This window comes from Ammospiza nelsoni, chromosome 7 (genome assembly GCF_027579445.1).
Source record: "Ammospiza nelsoni isolate bAmmNel1 chromosome 7, bAmmNel1.pri, whole genome shotgun sequence".
NCBI classification, from domain to species: domain Eukaryota; kingdom Metazoa; phylum Chordata; class Aves; order Passeriformes; family Passerellidae; genus Ammospiza; species Ammospiza nelsoni.
The window spans coordinates 23,324,680-23,348,142 of record NC_080639.1 but is presented as its reverse complement, the minus strand read 5'-3'; the positions used below and the strand labels follow the sequence as shown (position 1 = coordinate 23,348,142).

The window sequence follows — 23,463 nt, the reverse complement described above, 5'->3', positions numbered from 1 at the left end:
TCAAGAGTATTACTAGTAATTAATTTAGACCTCACTAGCTATTAAATCCATTGAGAAGAAAAGCCTCCTAATAAGTCACACTGCATGCTTGCTCACTAAGTGCTTCTATTTATAATAATTTTACTGCCACTGTTGTTTGACATAGTTGTCTAGATTTGAGATCTTTGAGATCTTCAATAAAGTAATCTTTGGCATATTTATTTTGAATGTGAATAAATTTTTGTCCATCTAAGCATTTCTCAGTTACAGCTGCTCTTATGGCATTGCTGCCAGGACTTGAGATTACTGGAAGTCTTGTAATGTTTGTTTTTCATACACATTTTTAGCTGCTACAGTCAGATTAAATTACGTTCTCAGGTTTCATGTTAAAAAAAATTTACATCTGTCATGTTTCTGGCAAGTGCATCCTTTAAAGCTTAGAAATAAAAAGAATCTCCTAAATTATGAATACCACTTGTAATTAACTTCCTGATTTGGAAGATGTGGAATGTGTTCGAGTTTTATGATCCTGGTTGGCAAGATGACTTACACTGAAAAGTGTTTGGATTGTCAATGAACTGAGAGAAGAGCAGATATGTTATGGTTCAAGGGGGGTTTCTCAGGTGAGGTTCCAGTGCTTCATGTGCCTGGGTAACTTATCATGGCACCCAGAGCCTCTTTGTGTGCTACAGAGCCCGAGCTCAGCCTATTTCAGGAAAGTATCTGCATTTGCCAGCATGAAGAGCCACTTGCAGAGGTAATTTTGCTGGTGTAGTAACCATTATACTGGTGAGCTTTAGCTACGTGAGTCTGAGATCATTACTCATTATACCTTGTACTAGCAGCACTGTCTGGCAAAAAAATATAGTGAACATGTGGCATAGAAGATTTTAATATGGCATGTTTTGTCTGAGATTAGATGTATTTAAAAGCAAAGCCCAAAATAGCACATTAGCTAATTTTAAAGCTGCCTCAGGGCAGGTCCATGCCCATATAAATTGCCATAGTTTATGGTCAGTGAAGCAGTCATGGCTGTGCTAGTGAAGAATAACTGGGGCAGAGGTTATTTTCATGTGTCAGGAAGTTGCAGTGAATTCTGATGAGGAATCTCAGGTTCACCCTGACTAGCTAAAACATTAAAAAGCACTTTGCCCTGTTACTGTAGAAAATGAAAACTTGTTAACTTCTTTGTTAACTGCCTTGTCTCCATACACATTTTCTACGTAGCACAGGGATGTATGATTGCAGTTTAAAAATAAATATACCTGTAATTCTCATCAGTTAAAAAAACAAACCAGTCATTTTATGTCTTAAAGCCAATGAGCAAAAATAAAAAGTCATATAAAATCCTTATATAAAAATAAACCCCCTCATATAGATCTGTGGATTAAATGCCAACTGCTTTAATGACCATTTTAGGTCTGGGATATTTTTGCATAAATGTAGTAGGACACATGAAGGACAAGTAATTCCAAATTGCTTACATACATATTCTAGCATACAAATTAGGTTTTTTTCATGTCTGTGCACCCTATTTTGCGATATTTAGGCTAATAGTGCTCTAGTTGTCTGTAAAATAAACTCGCAACGGTGCAGTGAGTTTTAACTGAAGGTCAGTGGTCTCAGAACCCAGAAAGGAAAAGCATTGTTTTGACTTTTATTTTAGCTTGATTTCTTTGAATGAAGTCACAGTAAGCATGCTGAAATATGGCCAGTGGGGCAACCTGGCTATCTGTTGTTTCATTTTATACTTATTAATAAACTTTTCTTTTATCCCCTACAGTTTTCCAATCTGTGCAATGGAAGCTGTAATATATATTTAGAAGTAATACATATTTCACAGAAGCAGTAATTTCATTAAAGATCTGGAATAAAGCTAAATATTGACATTTCATATTTATTTCCAACATACACTTTGAAATGTCTGTACAGAGAACCATAAACCTTTGCCAAATGTTAAAAATAAATGTGATTTTTTAGACCTTAACTTAGCAGCTGTTCATCACCTCTTAAGGAAAATATAACTATACTAAACCCAGTGTAACATAGTAGCTTTAACTCCAAAAGCATTAACTTACTGCATTGCACTCACTGTATTGTTAAATTAATATTAAAAAAAAAAAAGGGTGGTGTTTTCATTTTTGACCTGTTTAAAAGTTGGGATCTTTATTATAACAAAGCCACCATTTAAAATGTGTTGTTCTTCTGAGAGAGTTAACCGTTTTCCCTTGATTAATAATTGCTTCATAAGGATCGATAAAATATCCAAAATTGTCAGAAGTCCATTTTGTACATCTGAGAAACTTGTTGGCACTTGTGGTGTTTAGCAGGGTTGGTAGCAAAATCTCCTACTCATACAGCAAACTTTCATTTCTGTTAAACCATATTTTTTTTCCAGCAAGGCACTATATGTAATATTTGTAGGAAGATCTGTTGTTTTATGGCAAAATTATTTTTTTAATTGTTTGCTGAGGAAAATAGTTGTCTTTCCAATAACTTTTTTATAAATTCTGTTTCGGTCACCTCAGACAGATAGAAACAAAAATGCTATGCATCTTAATCTTGTGCTTAAAACCAGATCCTGCCACATTCATAAGAGGATTTTGCTGTGGTACTTTATCCTTATCTTAAATTCATTCAGATGGTAAAAGAAAATAAATATGTACATATGGGTAGCCTGGTAAATCAAAGTAATTCTAGTTGATCTCTATAGATCATCTAGCCCAAATTTGTGGTGAGCACAGTTTCAACGTTGAGTTCAGATCAGCTCTCTTAGTGTTTTGTCCACTTGGGTCTTGAGATTCAACAGCCTCATGCCAATTCCTGTTCCAATATTTTATTTTTCTTGCAGTTGGTTTTTTCCCTTTGTATGCATATGGTCCGCAGCTGCTCTTTTCAGTTTATTACTACTGTCTCCTGCCACATTCATCATTGAAGAACCTTGTCCTGTGGTCCAAGCAACCCCTTCAGGCAGTGGAAGATTTTTTACTTCAAAGAGACAGAATGTGGGCTGTACTCTGAAACCATTTTGTGCAGGCAGTTTCTTTTTATTGGTAGTTGAAAATTGCTTTCTTTTGTTCAGCTTATGAGATCTTTAGAATTTTATTCAAAAAGGAGTAAAAAATGTGCTGAACTTTATAATTTGTTATTTTACTAATTTTTGAAGTATGAAAAAAGTTACTCTTACCGTGCTGGAGGGAGAGAAAGATACATGCTTGTTTTATCCTCCTTTACAAATGAAAACCCTGAGGAGAGCTGGAGGACTTATTTCAGCAATCTCTCCCCTTTTTTGTCCATTGGTACTTGTAAATCTAAGTGGCAACCTGTGCATAATTAGTGATGTGTATGAGCATTACAGGTCTGTTAATACCTGGTTTCAGGTTTATTTCTCTTCGGAGTAATAGATGGTCATTCTGCTGCATGCTGACCATAAAAATGGTGATTTCCAAGTAGTTTTGATCTCTTGCTACTTTTATGTTCCAGTTGAGATTAAATTGCCTGTGTATTCACTGTTTCAGATTGGTGACTTCTGTTTTTGTGCTGCAAATCTTCCCAGTTTATCAAGACAAATGTGTGTGTGAATGGTTTCATAATTTGGTAATTACTTGTTAGTCTAAAATACTGAAACCAGTAGCAGACAGCAATTTAACAATTAATTTCCTGAATATTGCAATTACCATCTAGCTACAAGATTTTCTTCAGCTGAACATGTTTTACACCAGTTTTTTGAAACATTGCATGGCTTTAAAACTCCACTTTTTTATCAAAGTGCTGTTCTTTTTCCTTTGAACTTGTCTTTTTCCTTTCTTTGTTTGAATTAACCACAGGATTTAAAGAGGCTTTGTTTTTTAAGAAGGCAGAAAAAGAGCAATCCTTGAAACAAGATGTGTGGAGACACTAGTGTAATGCCTGAAATTTAAAATATCTCATTAAGAATAAAGTTTGTGAGAAGTGTAAGCATATTGGAGCCACCTAACAAGACTTTATTTTAATATACCTAACTCCTCCTCCCCACTTCATGCACTTGTCTTGATCTTTAGTTTGACTTAGTCTTCCCTAGACACAAATGAATTCAACAGTCTTCAGGATATAGTTAAAAATAAGTAACACAGTTGAATTAGTAATTAAAAGCAACTAAACAAAACAGTGAATTGACTGTATTGTCACTACTTTGGGGACATGTCTATTAATTGTGAACCATTATGCAGATAGCATGTAGAGGAAAATGTGTTTTAAAACATGATACCTACAATTTTGTCAGAATCTTTTATACCTGGAACAACTTCCATTGTTGGAACTGGATTTGCTAATACTTTCCTATTGTAAATGGAAGAATTCTAAAATGGATAACCTAACTTTGCAGTATGTAACTTTGATTGATGTATCAAGAGTACCTTTCTGGACATTATGCACAGTGTGTAGTATATTTAGGCCCTCTCACAGTAATGTGCTATTTCTTCCCATTGACTGGACAGAAACATTGTGGTTTGCTCTAGCCAAGAGCTGAGTTTCCATAGGAGCCTGGTTTGGAGAGTAAGGAGGTTGTATGTTTGTGCTGGGTTTGATCACTGTTGATTCAGTAAAGATTGTTGTTCCTTTGCTTGGAGAATCATATTTGTGGGAGATGAATTGTGTCTGCATCACAGTGTGGGCCACTTGGCGTTTTCAGTTCAGGCTGTGTAAACCTAGGCATAAACTACATAGTGTTATTACTGCCAGTGCACCACTGTTTTCTTACATTTTCTAGAGTAGTGATGCATATCCAGATTCACATATTTTGCATATTTTATCTCCTGTTTTTCTAATGGAGTGCTGAGATTGTTAGTATCAATCCTAGTGTTCCAAAATTTGTTCTGTAATGTCCTTTGGACTTCTGATTTAATTAAGTCGTGTATGTTTACCTGTTAAACCATTTACATAGGTTACTTGAGTTCATGCCCTTCCCTAAAACAGAAAGTTCTAAGACTTAATTGAAAAGTATTAAATGTTTAATTTCCCTTTGCTGTGGTGGATGTAGAATTGTCCATTTATCTTCATTAAAGCATATAGCTTTAAAACTTGTTTCTCAGCTACATGGGAGTTATGGATGCGTGCCCTCACTTGTCAAGATAAATGTATTATGCTGTAGTTCTCTTCCCCTTCCAGTATGGATATTGAAGTTGTACTGCCGATTTGACCACAAGTAAATAATTCTCCAAGGATAGAGAAGGAAAATGCACATACTCCTAGGAATATGTTTTCCAGAGCTAAAATTGACATTTTATAAATAATTTCCATGTTGCAAACTTCAAACTCACAATCACAGCAATTCAGTGATATGCATTTGGCATGAGTCAGTTTCAGTTCTTAGTGCTTTTCATTGGAAATGGCATAAAAAGTACGATTTCTTTGAATTTTTTATGTTGTGGGCTTGCAGGGGACAGAAGATGTTCTTCACTTGTAGTTGTCTAACAGTGCATGGCAGCATAAATAACGAAATGGTCATAAACCTGAGCTGCACTTCTCTGGTCACGTGTTCCATTTCATTTTTAAAGAATCTAGAAACAAACTAAGCAGTTGATAACAGGTCAGTTGCAGGTGATAAAAGAGATTTTAGATGGGACATTACTTCTTTTTCCACACCTGGCAGAACCACACTATATCCTTTGCAGTTGTCTTTAAGCACTGGTGTGTTTGTTCATAAACATATGGCATAAACAATACATCACTATTTGAATTCCAAGGATACAATGCATTTTTAAAGATAGTCACCATATGCCATAGATTCTTCACTGGAAAAATATTGATGTTAGATTTTTTTTTTTAATTTAAACAATAAAGGCTGACTTATGCCTAACTGAAGTTTACCACTAAAATATAGTGGGACTTGAAAAACAAAGCTATTTCGTTCAGTATTGTTTGGATATTTAATATTGGAGGGATTTAAGAATAAAGTGTGTAAAGTACTCCTCAATTAATCTTTTTTTTTTAAATGCCCCACAAAGTTATGACAACTGTTTTAGAGTAACTGATAATATTCAAGTATTATCAGTATCTGATAGTAAGAAACTAAAGAGTGACAGCATTCACACTTTCAGGAGAAGCTAAAAAAAATCTGGCTATTAAATACTCTAAATTTTCATCAAGCCATTATTTTTAATAACTGTGGAAACTATAAGAGGCCAGATTTTTGTCTAGCTATCAATTGAGGTGTCCAGTGCTCATCTTATGTTGTGAGTAAATTTTAATCATATTAATTATAGCTGTCCTGAAATTTACACAGGACATAACTGTATATTTTCTTCCTAAAAATAGATTCTATGGACTCTAGTGTGGGCTGTTGACCCCAGGCAAATGCTAAAAAAAAATGCTGTATAGTTATTGTTTTTTAGATTATTATGCATTTTGAAACTAAGACAGATGTACAAAAAGATGCAGTTTTTATTTTGTATTGGCAGCTTCCAAATATTTAGTATCTATTTCCAAGAACTGCAATTAGTAAAGCATCCATGGTACTGAAATCCACACATCCCACAAGCTAATTATATTTGCAAGGTCAGATTGAATACATATTTTCAGAAAAATAAAGGGTTATATAAATGTGTCTTCTACTTGGCTGTTATATCACAGTTTGTTGATCTGGAGTATAATGTGTACAATTCACAAATTTGTCTGATAACAGAAAGTGGTGTGTGATTGTGTTTATTTTACTAACCAGTATATTCACAGCAATCACTTCCAAATATCTCTCCAGTAAAGATGTGTTAATTACAAAACAGACAAGGTCTTCTATTATATTAAAGCTACTAACAAGAAGACAGCAGGAATCACACATGTAAATAGCATCATCAACCCCTATTTTAGTCCTCTGTTTTGATCTGTGAGTTGCGCATAGACCAAAGGTGCTATTAAAGACTCAGTATATGAAATAGGCAGCATTATATGAACAAAATTTATTCAACAAGAAAACAGACCTTTAACATGAATTTAACAAGCCTGAGAAATTATAAACTCTCATATGCTGCAGATTCATGCAGTGATAATAAACAAAAAAGGAAAGTAAGAGGTTTCCTTAAGCTAGCCAAACTGCTAATGGTTTTGTTATAAGCTGTCTGCTGTTGAAATGACCTCTGAAAAGTCTGGAGACACTTACACAAGGAAAAATTAAATGGTCAGAGTGGTGAAAGAGTTGCACTACGGAAGTGCATTTAAAAAAAAAAATTACCTTCAAATTTCTGGAAAGCATCCCAATAACATAGACTTCTGGTTAACTTTTTAATGTCTTTTTAGGAAAGGAATTTATCATGAAGCTTGGAAACAAATTTTTACTAGAAGAATACATGCTGTATTATATTATATAGGTAATTTAAGTACAATGAAAGCTTAAATTTTTTGGTTGGGAAATACTGACATTTTGCAACAAAAATGTAAGCAACGGAGTAGTGGTTTGTGCTGGGTTTAATTAATCCTTAGAAGTTCTTTGTTCAAAATACTGTGTCTAAAGTTTCCATCATAGAATAGGGGGTGACCATGTTTCTGTCATCAGTCTGCATCATTCTGTACTTCGAAATACACAAACCTAGAGGGGAGACTTCAACTTGTACACACCTCCAAGTGCTCACTGGGGCTTTTTTCTTGGATCTTACTGTGGCATAATTAACACCTACTTCACCCATTGCTCATTAGTACACTGGACATTAATGAGTCTATTTATTTTTATGTAATCCTCTAAAGGCAGGACTGCTTTATGCTCACTATGAAAAAAGCAACTACATTTCATAGAAATGAATATGTAGAATTTATTGTGGTATTTATGTTTTTATTGTGTATTAGGTCTAAATTTAGCCTCCAGGTTGCTGAGCATGTTAGTTTCTTTAAGATGGTTGCTATAGTGATAGCAGCAAATTCCTTTAATCTTAGTGTAGTTAAAGTATTTAGTTATTATTGGTCATCAGAGTGCCACTAAGATGAAAAATAGCATTTGCACATCTACTTTTTGTACCCCTCTGAGATTGTAGGAATTGTAATTTTGTCCCTTTTAAAAGCATAATATTTGGTATTTGTGATTTCAGATTTTCATACTGCTTTCTGTTAGATTTATATTTGTTCTACTTAGGAAATACTTGCATGTCATTCCTTCAGGAAGAGAAATAAAGAGTGCAGTGTATTCCCATGCTGCTTGTACCCAAAACATAATGAGCGTTAGTTCAGAATTAGTCAAAATCAAGATGTTTGAGCAATATTCAGTATCACTCATAACTAATTCAGGAACTTGTACGTATATTTTAATGTGAAATTTAACTAATCTGAGAACTCTAACCAAAATCTTGAATTTTCTTGTAAAAAAAGTTCAATAATATTTTTATTTTACATGGCTCAAGTGACAAAACAAATCTATGCTGGACAATGCCATTCTTTCTGGATAAGCTCAACATTGTCTAGTAAAGTTCTCAGTTAAATTCAGGTCTAAGAAGCGGGGCTGTTAGTAAGCTACAAAGCAACTCCTTGTCATTCTGGTATACTTCCAAGTTCATGTTTCTTGCTCCTCAGGGTAAATTTTTGCTTGCTTAGGTTTTTTTCCATTATCTAGCTAGTCTCTGGAGAACTGCTGGTGTGCTTTTTTGGGGTTTTTTTACCTTGCTTTGCTTGACTTTTAATTTATACTGTTTGTTATGGTTGGGCATTTCCAGATGTTGATATATTAGAGCATCTGGTTAAAATGGAATACGAAGATACATACAAAAGCTTGTCACAAGTGTTCTAAGATAGAGAAAAATTGTAAAAAATGAAAAAAACCCAATTACTTCTTATGTTATGAGAAGTAATGTATAGATATATAATGACTTTTAAATATTTTTGAGAATTATTCTAAATGTAATTCCTTTTTCTGTAGCATTGGCATCAGATAGCATACTTCTGCTGCATTCTAAATCTGAATTGTGTTTTTTTTGTTGTCAAGAAAAAAAATCACTGGTAACTCACTTTAATTGGGTCACAACTGAACATTGTTAATAAAGAAGATCTTTTTGGAAGGATTTCTGCAATCAGTTTGAAAACATGGCATATGCAGGTGGATCTGGCCAGCAGCTGAGAGACCAAGCAATAGCCCTTAGTGGCACTCAGTCAACACCACTGTCTCACTTGGGTCTCAAAAGTAAATCACAACTGGTGATAAGTTTGTGGTTTTTTTCTGTTTACACCTGATTTTTTTTTTTTTGTTATAAATATTTGCCAATTAATTTCATTTCCACATGAAGGACCTCAATGTTTTTTCTTCTAGTCCTAAAAACTACACAATATTTAGTTATTAATATTTGTGTAAATGGAGAGGAAAATGCTGGAACAAGGTGGGAGACTGTGTCACTTTCTCTGCAGATTTCTGTGACAGTGGTTGATTTCTTGTTTGTTCAGCATAAACAAGGTCCAAGTCTAATTCCTCAAAATATCAAACCAGCCATGTAAATGCTTCTGTTGTCCAACTCATGGTACAGAGAGGAAAAGAATAAAAATTATTATAGAAAAGCTGTTAAAAGGAGATTTAAGTTAATAACTCTCTAAAGATATGCAGACAAGATGCCTGCAAAGTCTGCCTGGCACTGTTTTAGTGGATGTGCAAGGCTGTACCTGCACTGGTCCAGTTAAAAGACTGGAACCTAAACAAGAATTATTCTTGCAGTTACAAACCTGTGCTGGTCAGCACACAGTAAGAGTGGGTGTGAGTGTATTGTTGGTAGATTCTTAGGTCTGTCTCAGCTCCTATAGGTTTTGGACAGGAGTGGGGGTTTTATTGCATGGGACCATGAATTTCTCTTTGCAAAAATTTTTATAGACAAATTTAGCACAGGGCAGAGTAAGAATCAGTGATGGGTTTACATTATTTGCAATCAAATAGCACTGAATACTGCCTACCGTGTACCTTTAAATCATAAATGACCTTGGTTTTCTTTTATTCTATTTTTTACTCCTGAGCATGACACTGACAAGGACTTTTTAATCCATCAGACAGTTTATAGACCCTTTCGTAGTCACAAGAAGCAAAAAGCATCTGACTAGAAGGGAATACATGGGGCAAGTTCCTTGCTGGCTATAATTTTGTTGTCATTTCAAGTATTGTGGTAGTATAATTGATGTGACAGGACTGGGCTTTAGACTTGGTCCCTTAGCTTGTGCTCACTTTCAGTTTTAGTCTCTCTCTGTCATTCATTTTGATTGGATAAGATTTAGGTGACAAACATATGCATAGTTTTGAGGCTTAGAGTAAGTGCACATAAAATTCAATATTATATGGTGATATAATGTATATAAAACTTACAGTTCCATGGAAAAGGTAATAATTGGTGTCACCTTACAATACAAGGCAGTGTAGTGTGCTGATCACATAGCCAGCAGGAGGTTCTTTTTTATTAATATTATAATTAAATGATTTTCTGGATAAAGGCCAAAAACAGATGAGAGTTGATTGTGCCTTGTCCACTGTTGCTTGGCTCTATTAGTTGCATTTTCTAAAAAGAATTGACTTGACATCTTGTTTTTACAGGTTGTTATTGATGCCTTCAGATTGATCAATGCTAATATGATGGTCTTAGGACATGAACCACGACAAACAACTTCAAATCTGGGTCACCTAAACAAGCCATCTATCCAGGTAAACCTAGTGCTGCTAGTCCTGTAAATTGCAAGATTTATTTATCAATTTTTGGGAAAGGTACTTAAAACAGTAGGTTACAAATTATTTATTGTTCACTCTGTTGCATTTTTCCACATGCATTTATAATGGATGTGATTCATCAATGGACATGTGTATGTGAGGGGTTTAAAATTGAGCCCTAAATTACCTACCCAAGTGTGAATGCATGTATTTAATGTGTACAGCAAAGATTGAAGTATAAATTTATGGAAATGCAAACTTTTTAAAGTGACAATAGATGACATAACATGTGATGCAAGACAAGTGCTGTTTTCAGTCCTGCTGAAAAACTGCTGCTTATCAACATCTCATCTTTCTTCAAGTTAAGTTACTCACAAATAAATTATGGAAAAAGTTCTCTCTTTTCTTTTTACTGTAAGTTTCTAGAGGTTATTACTTATTATGTAATCTAGATTAAACCTTGTGTCTTAAATAATTAATCCCTGATTTTTATGTAATGCAGTAATTTGCTGAAAAAATGGTGGAGGAGGATATTCAATGGATAAAATGGATGCTTGATTGGCTTCTGCTGTAATGTTTCTTTTGAATACTCATTTGTGAAACCTAAATATTCAAAGTTTGATTTCTGAAGTTGACTTTCACTAAAAAGACAAAAGTTTTGGTTATCACTGAAGTAAGCCTTTATTTTGAGAAATACCTTCTATCCTGAAATAAGTATCCTCTGGAGTGATTAATGCTTTTATCTCTGTCCTTCTTCTGCCTCACTGTTTTTTCCTTTAAAAACTCTTCCCCCTTACTATGGATTCTGAAGGCATGTGTCCTCGAAACCATGAAGCCCAGTTCCTGCTTTTGTTTCCATTACTTGAACAATAAAAGTAATATCTTGCTAGGTAAACATCCAAGAAAAAGACCATCCACTAGTCAGAGCAGAACTGAAATAATGGCTGAATTTGTGCTCTGAGAGAGCCATTCTTTGAGAGGTCCTAGACCACCATACGCTTATCTGGTGAAAGATAAATTGTTTGTTTTTTTTTTTTTTTTTACTACTACATTGGAACTCTTTGCTGTTAATAAAAATGCTGGCAAAAAGGCATCTTAAAATTAAAAATTGGTCAAAACTGCAGACAATAATGAGTATGAAATAAGCAGCTAATACTCTTGATTGGATATAGGCAAGCCCATGCTTGCATGTTTCAGGGCTTTTCTAACTGGGCTTTTCTAGACCCTGTGTAATGCTTTCCCTTGGAAACCCCTGCAGTATTGTTCAGCTTCATTATTTTAAGATCACTGTCACTACAGCATGGCATATTTTGGCCGTGGGATTTTGGGTTTCTGTTATTAAAATGGATAGTTTTTGTTTGTGTTGATTTTTTGCAAGCTGGCAATGAGCTGTTGCAAATGTCACTGTTATGATAAAAATCATAATTTTAAATGGTACTCTGTTCCTAAAGCTGCAGGAGCTCTTGCAGTGTTGTTTTACTTTTATTTGAAGCCTTGAATAAAATTCTGACTCAGTTGAGGACAGAAGCAAACTAACTACTGATTTCAGCTGGGCTAGAAGCAAGAATTACTTAGAAGACCTTACTTAAAATCTCAGGAAGAAGAATAATAGAGTAGTACATGCCTTGGCTTCACTCCCTTTTTCTGTGTTTTTTTCTTGAGTTCCCTTATCAACATCCTTTTTTACAGTTGTTTACCTTTTACATTTGCCCACTCTTTTAAAGGGTAGTTTCTGGAAGGGGGGAGGAAAGGGAGAGGATAGTGGGAGAAGGCAAACCTGTTTGTCAAACTTTAAGAACTTGAGGAAACTTCCTAAATATCAACACATGAGTTTATGCACAAACACCAAAACCTCATATGCAGTCGTTTTGAGTGGGATAAGAAAATGGCAGTGGAAATTACTTACAGTTAATAGTTAAAACTATAAATTCTGTTATTGATAATAAAATCTGTATTTTACAAGCTTAATTAAAATAAGTTGCACAAGTAATGGTTTTATGTAAGTGCTAATTCTCGTAACTTTTCAAGTAGTTTTTTATCCTTGTATATGTGTTTGCAATAGAAATCTATTTAAAATGTATGTATGAAAACATTTTCAGCTTTCATAGAGATAATTTTGTAATGCTAAAATATTAAGTTGCACAGGATGCAAATACACATTCATTTTGTGTAGCTGTAAATAGATATTAAATTTAAATAGATGGAATGCTTGAAACAGAAAATTTATCACTAATTCAGCATATTTATGTATGATTTATTCTATCTTGTTCATAAATGTAAACTTCATATGTGAAATTCTATTTGAAAGTAGACTCTATTAGTTGTGATGAAGATTGATCATAGAATTTTACCTCCCCAAATATTAATACAATTCACCCTTAAGTCATAAATGTAAAAGGAAATATCTAATGCAAGTGAGCAAAACAGAAAATACGTGCATACAGCTACCATTAAAACTAATCTCAGTTGATCAGATTGTATTTGCAGAGGGCATACTTGTAATGAAAAAGGTGGGAGTTTTTTCCTTCATTTACAGTTAAAAAATAAAATTAGTGTCAATATCCAAGGTTAATTTGATACACATTGTCTAACTGAGGTTTTTGCTTGCTTCAGTTAATCCCTCTTCATTCACCCTGGAGAATGAACTTGGGGATGTTGACAGTGGTTATAAATAAATAGATAACAAATAGTCTTTTGTTTGTAACAGAATATTTTAATAGGAGTGATAACCAAATTTATTGAGAGAGGAAGGATTTGAGAGAAATATGTTTGTGCATATGTATCGGTCAAATGTTTGAAGGCAGTTACCATTTTTTCTTATTATAGTTGCTACTGTGTGAAAAAAAAAATCTGTGGTTTAGAAATAGAAAACATAACTGTCAGTTAATGAACACAAAAAGAGAAATAGAACCAGGTATATTTACTTCATATCTCCTTGTAATTTCTGCATTTTTTTTCTTGGTGTTTTTCCCTTTATTTGAGTAATCTTTAAGGGTGTTTATATTGAAATGAGCTTTCTCCTTCTGATATTTCTTCATTTCAGCAGTGGGTGATTTTAATCCAGTTTCTCCCCTAAATTTTGCAGGCACTAATCCATGGACTAAACAGACATTACTATTCCATCACCATCAACTACAGGAAGAATGAACTAGAACAGAAGGTAATTGTTTCAGCTTTAATTCAGAGTACCACAAGCATTATACAAAATGTTGTGGCAGTATTCTGATTTCAATGGCTGTTACTTTCAGTAATTGTTTAAACTCTCCAGGAATAGGTGGCTTCTCTTCCAGAAAGCACTTGAATGAACAGTCATTGAGATAAAACTTTCCAAAACCACATTCTGTAGTTTGACAACATTTTTGTCCACCTCATTGAAAGCTGTCATTCTGTCTCTGTACCTAAGTTTGTACAAAGTTTCAAGTTTTCAGTGATGAAGCTGAAAAGCATACTAGCTGCCTTCAGTTTTCACAGGCTGGAATTCCTGAAGCTAGGAGAATTTTTAACTGTGTTTTCCAAAATGGAATGCATAACCAAGGGATGTTGGGGTTTTCCTTGCTGTGATCACTTTGACAGAAGGTACTTCCAGTTGGTATGATTGCAACTCCCCAAGACGTCACTGAATATCAGGAAGTAGTGATGTCCTGCATTTACAAGAAGAAATATTTTGGAGTTACTGACAACAATCATTTTTTGCTACTTTTGCGTCAAATGTCTTCAGGTTACATACAAAATCTAGCTTGAGAGTCTCAACCAGGAAAACAAAAAGGAAGAAAAAAAGCTTATGTATCATCTACAGAAGTTAATTCTTGAAAAGCCAGATTCTATCCTCTGCATATGTTCTCTGATATGTCTGTGCATTTTCATGGCCTTGTTAGGGTTATAAATTGATCTCAAAGCTTATGATGAAATGATCAGAATAGTTTTTTACAGAATTCAGACTTTCTGAGTTACAAGTAATAAGAAAAAAAAACAGTTTCAAATAGTGGAGGAATAAGTGTGCAAATTAAGGAGTTGGAAAGAATGTGTGAAATGCACAACCATTTTTAGTGCAGTATCAGACTTCCAAGACCTCACTGTTACTGAAATGAGTAACTGATTGAACATAACCAGCTCTCTCAGGAAATGTCCATGAGGCTTCCAGAGGGTTATTGTTTCCAGTCAAATGCAACAGTTGGCCAAATCCAGTCTTGTCTGAAGTTCCAAGTGTGTATTTTCATCAATGGCTTCATAAAAGTGAGTTATATTACCTTTGCAAGTAGGAGAATAATCTTGAGCAAGTTAGAAAGACTTTAATCTGTGAGGTAACAACTCTCTCTCACATCTTTCATGAGGCAGCTTCATACATATCTCAAACCCCCCTCATGATGGTGGTGATCTGTTATCTCCATCTGTAGTAACAAAAGTACATGCTTCATGTATTAGATTAGGAGCTCATCACACCAAACCTTAATTTTAAAATCAAGATAGCCTAGCTAAACTGTCCATATGCAGTTTGCCTACGACTCCTTCTGTCAGCAGCTAAGATCTTGCTAACACAAATTATGACACAAACTTTCTTCTCAGTTCACATGTTCCAAAGCCAGGTTGCTTTGGAAGCTCTACAGAGGATGAAACAGGTACTTTTATTCAGGTGATAGCAATTACAGGGATTACCACTTCTCAGAAATGTCTAGTAAATGTTCACAAATTGAAGACAAGCTGAAACTGTTTGCTGAAGGGGTCCTCCCTATAGTCATCAAGTGTGCAGGAGATCCACAAAATACACTTCCTTTATTCATGAAAATAAAGAAATTGCTATTGTAGCTGTTCCTGTGCTCTTTCAAGATGACATGAAAGTGTCAAGTAAAACCTTTCAAATATATGTATTAGTGCCTGCCTTTATCACCATCTAATCTCTGCACATTTTATCCTATGGTTTTTATGCTTGCTTATTCTTTATGAGGCAAAGACATACAAGTCATGCTTTGGTCACTTTCAAAGTCTGTTTTACTGTCAGTTGCTTGCGTACAGATCAGATAATCAGTGAAGCCTGTGTAACTACTTTATGAATTTAATCCAAGCATTAAAATATTTTTCAACTTCGTCAGAGGCCAAAAGCTTCAGCTATTCAACTATATGGCGGCTAAAGTATTCACTTTTATCTTAGCTCTGCTACAAGGCAATTGTGCACTCTTAACCTGCAGCAAAAGTAACAAATCACAGAAAACAAATCTATGTATTCCTGTCAAAGTAAATGTGACCCATGTTTTCATGTCTCATTTTCATATTTAGGATTCAAGAAGTTCGATATTTTAAAAGTATGCAAATCTATCTTCTAATTTGGTAGAGCACTCTAGTAGTTTATCATTGTATTTCCTTTATTTAAACACTGATATTTTAAGATCTATTTTTTTTAATATTCTTCTTACTATAAATCAGTTGGCTGTCAAAGAGATCTTCATAGTATTCTGAAAGTCTTTTGTGGTGAATGCTCTAAAGAGGTTTTGTTTTGCAGATGCTGCTAAATTTGCATAAGAAGAGTTGGATGGAAGGTTTGACACTTCAGGACTACAGTGAACATTGCAAACTCAATGAAACAGTAGTGAAGGAGATGTTAGAATTAGCTAAGAATTATAACAAGGTATTCATATCCCATAATGATAGTATAAGTGTAGCTGTGTTTATGAAGTGAAGAAATTAGTTACCTAATTTCAGAACAAATTGGTTATCACAAGCTTTGTTCAGAATGACTGTAGTTTGTACTAATCAGCTAGGTATGGTTTCTGTGGGAAGTTGCCAGATTAGCTCCTTGGGCACTGCCACCAGACTTTTGCCCTAAACTTTTGTCAAAGTGTTTAGTTACATGCTTTGCTTTGAAATGTGAGTAATCATATTGATTTTCTGTTTTTACTTAGTGACAAGAATATAAGATTTCTGTAGATCAAAATGAGCAGTCAATTTTTTCAATCCTTCAGTCAAGGATAGTTTGATCACTGTGGCAAAGGTTATTTATCTGTGTCAGTCTAGTAGATAGGCTATAAGTATTTAGAATGCATCCCAGAGCCCAATTCAATGTTCTGTTTAGATAAGAATTTTGTTATTGGTGTTGTAAGAGGAATCACAGTTGCTTGTACTGTTTTAATACTGACACACTTAGAAATATTTCTTACAAATACTAGATATCCACAAGCATTCTGTGAGTAGTAATCATGTCAGTATTTGTTAACAAGTGTTATTTTTTTAACTCCTCAGAAGTCCTTGCAACCAAAATTCAGTATCACATTCACTAGTTAAGTTAGTGGATGAACTTTATGAAGACACTGTATTTGAAGGCAACATAACAGTATCAAAATATATTAAAATAAATTACTTTAAACAGTACAAAAATTGAGATCAAATCTCCAGTAGTTGAAACCATATAGAAATGCTGGGTTCAGTTCTGTTTTATTATTTTAACTGCTTTCAACTATCTTTAACTATTGATACTGCTCATTTAAGAATTTTGCTTACTAACCTTTTGGTAAATGTGTGACAATAAAACCATTCATAAGTATTTGCCTTGATCTTTTGCACTAACACTCAGTAATTAAAACCACGTCTGCTGAAAACCTGAAGTACCTTTCCTTTTGACTTTCTGAAATGTGTTGCTGTTTGATTTTTTTTTTCTTTTTCTTTTTTTTTTTTTTTAAGGAACAGAATTGTATTTTGAGAATCTGTGGCTTGGGGGAAAAGTAAATGAAATCTGAAACACTGACCTTTTCGGTGTTTCTTTCACAGGCTGTTGAAGAAGAAGATAAGATGACACCTGAACAGCTGGCAATAAAAAATGTTGGCAAGCAGGTGAGGTGTGATGAATTAGAGTGAGGTGGAATGATATGCCTCGTTCATTCTAAATACTAATTCTTTACATGTGTGGAGGTGATTTTAGTTCTACATGCATGATATTCTCAGTGCTTCAAATAATAAATTTATTTTTCTTGGAGGTCATACAATGAACAGGTCTTTGACTGTAGGTAATTGGCAGAATATCTGCAGCCGTATTCTATATGTGTTTTTATTACAAGCTGAGGAACAGTGTTGAAATTTAGTAGTTTTCCCTTTTCCATCTTCATTTGTTTTAACTTCTACTAAGAGACATAAAGATATCCAAGTCTGTGTCAGAGAGACCCAAACTGTGGAGACACTTAAAAATGGTGATCATGGAAACAGAGGTGAGGGTGGTGTGTTTGTACATTATCATCTACATTGCCATGTAAAGAGCCAGCTGACCCCTGTCTTCAGTTCATGAACACACTGTCAGTGCTTAGCTCTCAGACACACTTGGCAGGTAGGCTGAGTTCCTTTGTATTGGTGTTTGAGGAAAACTGTTTAGGACCACAGCTGAAACTGAAAACACCCACTCAATTCATTCCATCCCTTTGCAATGTTAGGATGTAATGTCTTTTTGAAGACTCAACAAAAAACTATTTCTACATTTGATTTCAACATAAAGGTTGAGGAAATGTGCCCTTCTGAGCAAGGGGAGAGCAAAGGAAATTTGTAAGAGCTTGTGTTCAAGAAGGGCAATGAAAGCAAGAAATAGCTTTTAAAATACCTAGTGTGTCCTTAAAGAACCAGTACTTACTGTATTGCTAGTAGCAGTAGAAGAATTTAAAAGATTCTGGATTGCTCTTATGTGTCAGCTTCTAGCAGCAATGTCATAACACATCTGCACTATTGTTCAGTCACTCATGTATTTCTGTAGCATTCAGAACAATGGAGTTTATGCACACCTACACATACATAAATATACACACATAAAATATGTAAGAAGGGTTGTATTTTAAGGGTTATGATGTCATCTCAAACAGAACTTGAGCTTCACTAGTTGTTACGCATACGTGAAAAAAACTCTATTTTGGAGCAGTTCTTCAAAAAGAAAAGAATTTTTTTCCTGATAAAATGTTTAAGTTTCCTTTAAATTAAAAAAATGGTTCTGTGAAGTAATTGTCAAATGGAATTTTTTATGCAACTTAGATTAAAAGCTTTGTAAACAAGCAGCCACTCACACTATAGGGATATTATGTTACTAGGTGTATAATTTGTTAGGAACCAAAAGAATGTTGGACAACTGTCTGATCTTTGAAAAGGAGTTATTTAAGGAGGGCAGAATACACAGATTCAGTAGCACTCTTCTATATAAATTTAGATGGGTTCATTACATTTTGACATAATTCCATCTTTAAAGAAGTTACAATTCCCATGCATTATTGTCTTCCATATTTTAATTTCTTTACACACAAGAATTACTACAATAATACTATAATAAAATTTAGACATCTTTTTGAGGCATGACTGATATTTTTGCAGTATTTGGAGGTTAATTATTTCATATCAGTGGTGAAACTGAAGAAGTGCATGTGTATGATTTTCAACCAGAAATAATCTTATTGTTGCATGCAGATGCCCACAAATGCCTACATCAGTTGAGTAATAGTGTGTAAAAATATGTATTTTCAGAAAACTGCTCAGGCTTAACATTCAATTCCTAAGAGCATTTGACAGGGCATTGTTCATGTTTCATGTTTCTGTGGGTATAGATACACTCATTTTCTTGCAGTCAATGCAACTATTCAAAGACTGTGTTAAATGATGCCTGAATCTTCACAGGATTAGAACACACATTTGCAAAGATCTGAAAACAAATTGCAACATACCAGAACTAAGATTAAAACATTGGCCTTAGTGAGATGTATAGTAAAATTTACACGTTGTGTGTTGTCCTTAAACCATGTCACAGCTGCCCATGGTTACTCTTGATATGCTGGATAGAAATTTACTTCCTAAGCCTATCCTCAACTTAATTGTTAGTACAGTCATTTGCTAGGTCTTCCTAGAATGGAAGATTTACAAGCATTACTGGCCTGTGTTCATTAACTCACAGACATCTTAAATAGACTTGAAGTAAATGAAATCTTTCAGAGACATGTTTCAGTCATCCCTCTCATGGCATCCTTTGTATTTCAGGACCCTAAACGTCATTTAGAAGAGCATGTGGATGTGCTGATGACCTCAAACATTGTCCAGTGTTTAGCTGCTATGTTGGATACAGTTGTATTTAAATAACTGATTTACCGTTGGTGATACTTTCTGTGTATATTTGTTTATTGTTTCTAATACAAAACAGAGACTGGTGAGGCTCTATTTGATTAAATGGAGAGAGACATCTGACTTCATTTGCAATGTAAGTGCAGCACTATAACACCTCTCAGCCTCTAATTGTGCATTTGCTTCAGTTTCTTTATGTCAAGGCCCTCACAGATTCCAAGGCATTCAAGAACACGATGTGGGGAAAAAATTGAGTACCTTTTCATTTAATATTTGGGGGGAGGGGGGGGAAATCAGTAAAACATATATATTTTGATTGTTGCAACATAATAAAAATACATTTACAAATCTGTCTTAAGTTCTCGACAATGTTTTTTGAGAAAGGACAGCGGGAATTAACGAACTAGAAAAAGTGTTAGTAAACATTTGTTTCCCTTCACTGTAAAACTACTGAGATACTAATTGCTAGGAAAGCAAAAATTCTCTCATGGACATTAAAACAAAAAAATCATAGTGCTGGATTCTGAGGATGTACAAAACCAAAAATGCTGAAAATTCCCCTGTCAGTTCCCTTTGAATATTATTCAAACCCTAATATCTACACAAGACAACTGACCTTAAGGAAATTAATTCAGTTGCTGATAACTGAATCACAGAACTCTCACAAGCGGTGTCATAAATAGCAGTATTCTGAGAATAAACATTAAAGTGACAGAGGCTGTTCTAGGTTACATGAACCCACCCTCCTGTGAGAGAACATGCATGAGACGTCCATATATATAAATATGTGGAAAGAGTCCCAACTAGAATATGACATTTTAAACCATTTCTACTGGCTGGAGAGGGAACCACTTGCAGGAAGGCAGGTGGGTTGCTTGGTTTGAAGCAGGCAAAGCCAAATATCTGGGTTTGGGGAGTGACTCTGGGTTTTGGGCGAGGACTGATTGGAATTTTTCATTAGGGTTCTTTTTTCAAGTGTTGGATGTTGTTTAGTTTGATTTGGTTCTTTTGTCTGGGCAGAAGTTTTCTTTTTCTCTTTACTGTTGCTTTGGGGCTTTTTTTAATAAAGAGCAACAGTAGTGGCAGGCTATCTGCAAAACTATCTCAGGTGGAAGATAATTTTTTAAAAATTGACTTCTTATTTGCATACTAAGCAATAACACTTAAATTGTCTTATTTTCTGGCTTATGCCCATATTTTCTTACACTTTACCATTCAAAGATTTTTCTTTTGTTTGAAATTTCTTATTGAGGCCTTTTAATTTACTATTTTAGACTAACTCTCTCTCAAAGTATATTTAGCGTGCACTTACTTCAGAGGGAAACATGCAGATTTTTGCAGCTGCCCTCCTTATGGCCTTCCCTCTGCCCCCACAGTAGGCAGTGGAATATCAGACTGGGAAAATGGAGACATACCAAACCACATTTGCCTGCGTGTAGTTAAAGGGAAGTTCTTTCTGGAGATTGCCACTGCAAACCCGCGGGTGGTTGGGGAGGGCTGCAGTCAGGCCTCGCGTTGCCGGCTGCGCGCCCGGGGTGAGACGGGGCAGGAGCTGATCGAGGAGCCTGCCCCGGGGCTCGTCTGCCGGGGGGCTCTGCATCCCTGCCGCTCTCTACTCCCACACACACGTGTAACACCACGAGGGAGACAGAGTTTGGCAGGTCGTGGGTAACATGGCACTGCAGAACAGGAGAGGAGCTAGCGCAGTGCTGCAGTGTATACATGCATGAGAGGCTGGTGTAAGCAGGGAGACAAACCAGTGAGTCTTACATATTCTAAATTAATTTTGACAAATGTACATCTTGCAGAGGGTAGCTAAAGAGAGTCTGTTGGAGACGCAGATCTCCCGTAGTATAAGCTTGTGCTGTGGTACCCTGCTTTCTTTTCACTCCTCAGTTTAACTTGGAGACACAATTTTCCATTTACCAAGATGTTACATGAATAATAAAAAGGCAGGTTTTTGGGGCATCCTTCCTTATTTTTGTCCAGTGCTTCAGGAGCTACACAGCGGATTTGGTAGAATTGTGTGTGTATGCCGTAACCTGAAAAGCAGCAGCCCATATATGATGTTGGAGGAAGAAAGAGATTTTCAAGCAGGCACCTTCTGAGCCTCCAGCCGCAATGGAGCAGACCTTCATTAGCAGCATGACCCCTTGTCACCTGTCAGCGTGAAGGACGGGCATATTGTATTAGCAAACCTCACTCCATTCTATGACGATTCTGTAACGCCACCTGCCATTGCATATCCCCCCTATTATACCAGTTTAGGAGTTGTGCGCTGAAGATTTTTGGCATATATTAGCACTTCCATGTGATTGGCAGTATACCACTGAATTCATTGCAGCTCTGCATCTATATGGCTGTAGCTCTGCAATTCAGGGCAGCGTTTCCGAGGGTTTATCTGCATTTCGGTCCATCTCCTGCCTGTATAAGTCCATTAATGTTCTGTTGTTGCAAACAGGGAAAGGGAAGGGTGAGCACTGGTGAAGCAAGTGTTGGAAACATTAGTTAGAACTGATAATAATGAAACCGTTTTCTTAACACTGAAAGAAGGTGTGTGTGGAAAGTTGCATGCGCTGAACCACTCGAGTAGAACAGTGAACTGCTTGCTTTTTGCTTCATAAATTGTCTTATTAGAATAATTTCCTTGGAGAGAGTGCGTGTATGTCGGCATCTATGTAACACCAAATAACCAAAGTAGCTCACGGTTAAGAAACAGAAAAATAAATGGCCACGGGATTTAAAAGCATTGAAATACACATTCTGTCAAGTCATCCTGGTTCTGGTCTTCTCTGGATTTGAGTTTGCAAAGTTTCAGTCTGGCTTCAGGCAGTTATGCCGTGGTTCGGTTTATTATGTGGTGGTTCAGGCTGCATTATCTGTCAGTGAAATTTGAAGCTGGCTGCTGATGTCACCTGGGAAGAGACGTGGTCTGTAAAATACCTGAAGTCCAAACCACTAAGGGGACAACACTAAGAAAAATGGAACAGGAGAGCTCCTGCCCGGTCAAAAAAACCAAAACCCCAAATGCACAAAAAAACCCCAAAAACAAACCCCATGCTTTTAAACTCTCGGGCAGGCTTTCCTAGGAAGAGAAACTGGTACTGGTGCTTGGCCAAGGCGGGGTGGCGAGCGGGCCCCCTGAACTCTTCGGACGCATCTTTGCGCCTTGGAGGGTCCCGCTCTCAATAGCGGGGTGCTCGGCCGCGCACCCCGCGGGACCCGGGCCGGTCCCTGCGGTCACCGGGAGCCCCCGCCCGCCTGGGAGCGCAGCCCGGGCCGCGGACACCCCTGGGCAGAGGGTGCCGGCGGCTCCTGCCGCAGCACCACCGAGGTTTGGGTTTCTCAGCTCCGATCGACCCCGAGGCCGGGGCGGGCCGCGGCCCCTGGCAAGGGCGCTGCCAGAAATGTGCCCCTCCCGAGAGCTGCCCGCGGGACTGAGTCACTGAGGGAAAGCAGGCGCCGAGAGGAAAGAAATCCGGACACGGATGGGGAGGTGGACGCTTTCCGCGCTGTTTTGCTGATAATCTCAGGCACTACGGCTCCCAGATAAAATATTTATTTACTAAAGAACCCGTAAACATCGCGGCAAATACATTAGGGCACTTCGGCTGCGGGGCTTATGATTATTTCAGAAGTTAAAAGAGATGATACGCGGCCGCTGTCAGCGGGGACGGAGGGTGTATTTTCCCCCGCGAAACAGGCACGGGTGGGAAGGGTGGGGGCGATGCGCCGGGGATCGCTCAGAAGAGCCGGGGGAGAGGGACTGCGCCCCGCTGGGGACAAACCGC

General features: G+C 36.3%; 1 protein-coding gene across 1 annotated transcript in view; it reads left to right on the top strand.

Annotated features, from left to right (window-relative positions):
• PSMD14 (proteasome 26S subunit, non-ATPase 14) overlaps positions 1–20,030 on the top strand; it is a 46,479-nt gene extending 26,449 nt beyond the window's left edge. The window contains exons 9-13 of the mRNA XM_059475707.1: positions 10,496–10,603; positions 13,692–13,766; positions 16,101–16,226; positions 17,363–17,425; positions 19,592–20,030. Coding sequence (XP_059331690.1) covers positions 10,496–10,603; positions 13,692–13,766; positions 16,101–16,226; positions 17,363–17,425; positions 19,592–19,690 — 471 coding nt within the window. The 3' untranslated portion in view covers positions 19,691–20,030. The remainder of the gene's footprint in view (positions 1–10,495; positions 10,604–13,691; positions 13,767–16,100; positions 16,227–17,362; positions 17,426–19,591) is intronic.
• Positions 20,031–23,463: the final 3,433 nt, after the last annotated feature.